We start from the raw sequence: 6251 nt of genomic DNA, 5'->3' as shown, positions 1-6251 counted from the left end.
TGAGGGAATTTTTTCAATTGGCACAAATGTCCACTTGGTCTAAAGATGAACTGAATACATTTTTAACTTACATTTCTAATAAGTTAATAAAAAACGCCCATCACTCTGTCTCCTGTGCAGCCCTTGGTCTCTCTGATCACTGCATGGCCCATCTCATCCTAGCCCATAGGCAGAAACGTAAAGCTGCAAAGCCTGTGGTCAAAACAGTGACGAGATGGACCGAGCAGGCAGTCAGAGCTACAGGCCTGCTTTGATTGCACAGACTGGAGTGTATGATGTCACTGACACTGTGCCATCATACATCAGCTTTTGTGAAGACATGTGTGTGCCTAACAAGACCTTCTACACATACAAGCCCCCCATACTCAGCAACACTGTATCCGCAGTAGAGTCCTTCAAGTTCCTGGGATCAAGAGTCTCCCAGGACATTAAGTGAGTGTCCAGCATCAGCACCATCACCAAGAATGTACTTCCTGCATCAGCTCAGGAAGTTCAACTGCCCCAAGAGCTGCTGATACAGTTCTACAGAGGAATCACTGAGTCTGTTCTCTGCTCATTCATCACTGTCCTGTTTGGTTCAGCAACCAAACAGGACAGGAACAGACTCCAGAGGACAGTCAGGACTGTGGAAAGCATCATTTGTACCAGCCTGACTTCTATGAAGGACCTGTAGGACAGAGAAGATTTCTGCAGACCCCTCACACCCTGGACACAAACAGTTTGAACTCCTCCCCTCTGGATGGTGCCAAAGGTCACTGTACGCCAAGACAACCAGACAACCAGACACAAGGACAGTTTTTCTCCCCCGGCTGTCACTGAACACTTAACCCATGACGGTACAACAGAACGACAACCTTCAGAGCAATACCTTGAAAATATACCATTGTACAGTATATATCTAAGTACTTTTTTAAAATTTTCCTAATGCACATTCTTTTTCTTTCCTTGTTCTCTCAGTCTTATCTTGTTTACGCCTGACCAATAAAGCCGATTCTGATTCCAATAAAATGTTCAATATTTTCTTCATTTCCATTTTATTTACATGCAATATTTATACACACTATGTATTGGAAGGGTTGTACAGAGTTGCAGTTTAACAGTTCTGATAAACCAGTCTCTCAGTTGTGTGCGACAGCATCAAGAAATGACTCAGAGGTGCATTTATAGCCTATAGAAATAATTTGCCAGTATTGACTGTGCACACATGCTCTGGAAATGTACAAACAAATGGGATCACTCCTTCCTTTCAACACAACGTCTGTCCATGCCTGTCACAGTCTCCTGATTACAGCTGAGCAGTTGCTGGGCTCAGCATCCTTTGTCCTCACTGCTACTGTCCAGGTCTGTCTTTTCAATGTATTTTTCTGGAACCTATAAATGTTACTAATTCTATGTGCTTTTACAGCTAATGTTTTGATACAGACATACAGTAGGTTATGATACAGTACATTAGAGCACCATGAAACATCATCAGACCAAAGAACTTTCTTCCACTTGACCATGGAGTCTCCCACATGCGTTTTGATGAACTCTAGTCAAGATTTAATATGAGTTTTCTTCAACAGTGACTTTCTCTTTGCCGCTCTCCCATAAACTTTGACTGGTGAAGAACCCGGGCAACAGTCGTATGCAGAGTCTCTCCCATCTCAGCTGTTGAAGCCTGTAACTCCTTCAGAGTATTCATTGGTGTCTTGGTGACCTCTCTCACTAGTCTCCTTCTTGCACGGTCACTCAGTTTGTGAGGATGGCCTGACCTAGGCAGATTTAGACATGTGCCATATTCCTTCCATTTCTTGATGGATTTAACTGAACTCCAGGGGATGTTCAGTGCCTTAGAAATGTTGTTGTATATCCATCTGTAATCATCTGACTATTGTTTAGTATTAATATTGTTTAGTATTAACTGAGCTATGTGAAAAAATAAATGGGGTACTCTTGTCCTACTACTTGACCTTTCAGTAACTATTTCTCTGAGTGACTGGACCTTCCAGACACAGGTGTCTTTATACTACAATCACTTGAGACACATTCACTGCACTCTGGTGATCCCCATTTCACTAACTGTGAGACTACTAGCACTAATTGGCTGGACCTCTGTTGAGTTAGGTCAGTCATTTTAAAGGAGGTGAATATTTATGTAATCTTTTATTTCCCATTACATATTTTTATTTAATTGTCTGATAATGATTCACATGCATCCTTATAATACATTCACTGTTGATGGCCCAGAATGGAAAGAACCTCCGGGCGCAAGCTGCAGTATTTCACTAACCTGCCCTGACTCAGTTTGATATGTGAAAGCATGTATGCACATATCAGTGTGTGTGTTTGTGAGATGTTTTAGCAACAAGGTGCTGGTTATGCATGACAACAAAAGTATGTGCAGCCAGGTTCAAAGGGTTCAGATTGTATCACATGCTACCAGCTTCCACTCCTCCTCTGCACATTATCGGTGTGCTGTGTGTGGTTTTGTATGTATATGTGTGTGAGTTCAGAGGGGAAACTGTGGTGCTGTCCTCCCAGATGAAGCAGACAGACAGTGAAGAGAGCAAATCTGTTTCTGCTGACTGGCAAAAATCTCTGTTAGCTTGGTCTGGGGCCAGTGCAACAATGAAAACTTGGTCATTGGTATAAGTAATGAAAACACTGTCTCTCGCTCTGTCTTTGTTCATATTTCATTGACCTCCAGTTTGTTCCTTCTCTCTTTCTCCAGCACTAAAAGAATTTCTCTTTCTTGACAACTCTTCTCTCTTTTATGTACCATTACTCCTATTTTTTCTAAATCTGTAATACATGTACAGTATATTTAGCTTCTCCAGAGCACTACATATGAGACATCATGTCCTGTTAAATCTAGACAAAGACATGGTGCTCCAATTAAAATGTGTCTTGTGCTCCAAAGCGACTGTAGGTTAAATGCTGTGTGTGTCTCATGGGGCTGTAAAATGGTTTATGGGATACGTGTCAACTGCTCAATGATTACATCTCTACACACTGGGTTAGCTTAGTACAGAAATGGCATAGAGATGAATGGCTTATATACAGTGCCTTGCGAAAGTATTCAGCCCCCTTGAACTTTGCGACCTATTGCCACATTTCAGGCTTCAAACATAAAGATATAAAACTGTAATTTTTTGTGAAGAATCAACAACAAGTGGGACACAATCATGAAGTGGAACGAAATTTATTGGATATTTCAAACTTTTTTAACAAATAAAAAACTGAAAAATTGGCCGTGCAAAATTATTCAGCCCCCTTAAGTTAATACTTGGTAGCGCCACCTTTTGCTGCGATTACAGCTGTAAGTCACTTGGGGTATGTCTCTATCAGTTTTGCACATCGAGAGACTGAAATTTTTGCCCATGCCTCCTTGCAAAACAGCTCGAGCTCAGTGAGGTTGGATGGAGAGCATTTGTGAACAGCAGTTTTCAGTTCTTTCCACAGATTCTCGAGTGGATTCAGGTCTGGACTTTGACTTGGCCATTCTAACACCTGGATATGTTTATTTGTGAACCATTCCATTGTAGATTTTGCTTTATGTTTTGGATCATTGTCTTGTTGGAAGACAAATCTCCATCCCAGTCTCAGGTCTTTTGCAGACTCCATCAGGTTTCCTTCCAGAATGGTCCTGTATTTGGCTCCATCCATCTTCCCATCAATTTTAACCATCTTCCCTGTCCCTGCTGAAGAAAAGCAGGCCCAAACCAGGATGCTGCCACCACCATGTTTGACAATGGGGATGGTGTGTTCAGGGTGATGAGCTGTGTTGCTTTTACGCCAAACATAACGTTTTGCATTGTTGCCAAAAAGTTCGATTTTGGTTTCATCTGACCAGAGCACCTTCTTCCACATGTTTGGTGCGTCTCCCAGGTGGCTTGTGGCAAACTTTAAACAACACTTTTTATGGATATCTTTAAGAAATGGCTTTCTTCTTGCCACTCTTCCATAAAGGCCAGATTTGTGCAGTATACGACTGATTGTTGTCCTATGGACAGAGTCTCCCACCTCAGCTGTAGATCTCTGCAGTTCATCCAGAGTGATCATGGGCCTCTTGGCTGCATCTCTGATCAGTCTTCTCCTTGTATGAGCTGAAAGTTTAGAGGGACGGCCAGGTCTTGGTAGATTTGCAGTGGTCTGATACTCCTTCCATTTCAATATTATCACTTGCACAGTGCTCCTTGAGATGTTTAAAGCTTGGGAAATCTTTTTGTATCCAAATCCGGCTTTAAACTTCTCCACAACAGTATCTCGGACCTGCCTGGTGTGTTCCTTGTTCTTCATGATGCTCTCTGCGCTTTAAACAGACCTCTGAGACTATCACAGTGCAGGTGCATTTATACGGAGACTTGATTACACACAGGTGGATTCTATTTATCATCATTAGTCATTTAGGTCAACATTGGATCATTCAGAGATCCTCACTGAACTTCTGGAGAGAGTTTGCTGCACTGAAAGTAAAGGGGCTGAATAATTTTGCACGCCCAATTATTCAGTTTTTTATTTGTTAAAAAAGTTTGAAATATCCAATAAATTTCGTTCCACTTCATGATTGTGTCCCACTTGTTGTTGATTCTTCACAAAAAATTACAGTTTTATATCTTTATGTTTGAAGCCTGAAATGTGGCAAAAGGTCGCAAAGTTCAAGGGGGCCGAATACTTTCGCAAGGCACTGTATAAGCCAAACGGTGCTCAGAATAACACGGTAATTCATAGAGTAGCTGAAAATTCCATTACGTTATCCATGAGTCCGCAGTGAGACTTCAGAGGAATGTTATGTATATGTTGCAAGAATTTTGTCATTTGTCAAAACATGTATTACTAAGACAACCGATAATTGTGCATGACATCTAAATACAACTTTGTCTACTAGTATTAAGATATGTGTGTCCCCATTAGCTGTATGCTGTAGCCCACCCCAAAGACCTAATTCAAACTCCATCTCCAGCCTCAGTGCAGATGAAGTAAATCACCTGAAACATTAAGTGTGTTTTTATTGTTTTCATTCCTTTTTGTCAAGATTTTGCTAACAAATAAAAAACAAATTTAGCTTCATTCAATAAAATCACTGTGCAATTACAACCCCATGATGTGTCAGTGTGCACAGGCAACTTTTACACAGCTGGTCTGGTTTCTTTCACTACAATAATATGGTAAATGGACCGTACCTATATAGCGCTTTTCTGCCATGCCTGGTGCTTTACAGATTCACCCATTCAACTATTCACACACTCACACACCGATGGCGGCGAAGCGGCCATGCAAGGCACTGGCCTGGCCACCGGGAGCAACTTGGGGTTCAGTGTCTTGTCCAAGGACACTTCGACATGTGGACCGGGGAGAATGGAGATCGAACCACCGACCCTGCGATCAGGGGCCGACCTGCTCTACCCCCGCACCAAAACGGCCCCAGAGTTTTTCATAGGTTTGCAAACACCTGCACAGTGAAGCAAGTGATCAGGGATAAAGTAACAAAGGAATGTCAACCTTGTTGTCTTTTCAGTAGTGGCACAGTATTTTTTTTGTTTTTGGTAAATCAGCCTCACCTGTGCCATTGGTGTCGACCATGAGACCCTGGTTGACATGGTCCTGGATGAGCAGAAGAGTTTGCTCAAAAATCTCTCCAGCACGCGCCTGCTCCACTGTGTATGGGTCACGTGGATACCGGAAGAGAGTTAGCAACTCTGCTGGGGTACGAGGCTGACTGGAAGGATGAGGGATAGGAAGACAGGGTGTTAAAGTACAACAAAAGAAACAGTGATGAAGGAGAAGGGACAATAAATATAAGGTTGTGTAGAGAAACACTATACAGACGTGGACAAAATTGTTGGTACCCTTCCGTTAAACAAGAGAAACTCACAATGGTTACTGAAATAGAGTGAAACTGACAAAAGTAATAATAACTGAAAATTAACTAATGAAAATCAGTCATTGCTTTTAAATTGTGGTTCAACAGAAGCATTTTAAAAAAGAAACTAATGAAACTGGCCTGGACAAAAATGATGGTACCCCTAGAAAGGATTGAAAATAATTTGACCATAGAGACATGTTAAACTAAACTGTGTCCTCTAATTAGCATCACAGGTGTTTTCAAACCTGTAATCAGTCAGTCTGCCTATTTAGAGGGTGAAAAGTAGTCACTGTGCTGTTTGGTATCATGGTGTGTACCACACTGAACATGGACCACAGAAAGCTAAGGAGAGAGTTGTCTCAGGAGATTAGAAAGAAAATTATAGACAAACATGTTAAAGGTA

At 41.7% G+C, this 6251-nt stretch overlaps 1 protein-coding gene across 1 annotated transcript in view; it reads right to left on the bottom strand.

The window, feature by feature from the left end:
- The window catches only part of LOC109953195 (peroxidasin homolog), a gene marked incomplete at its 5' end in the record, with an annotated part of 47420 nt that overhangs the window by 14351 nt on the left and 26818 nt on the right, over positions 1 to 6251 (bottom strand). Inside the window, one exon of the mRNA XM_020588619.1 lies at positions 5544 to 5701. Within this exon, the coding sequence (XP_020444275.1) occupies positions 5544 to 5701 (158 nt within the window). The remainder of the gene's footprint in view (positions 1 to 5543; positions 5702 to 6251) is intronic.

Source organism: Monopterus albus, unplaced genomic scaffold (genome assembly GCF_001952655.1).
Source record: "Monopterus albus unplaced genomic scaffold, M_albus_1.0 scaffold573.1, whole genome shotgun sequence".
Taxonomy (NCBI): Eukaryota; Metazoa; Chordata; class Actinopteri; order Synbranchiformes; family Synbranchidae; genus Monopterus; species Monopterus albus.
This window is presented reverse-complemented; position numbering and strand designations above follow the sequence as displayed.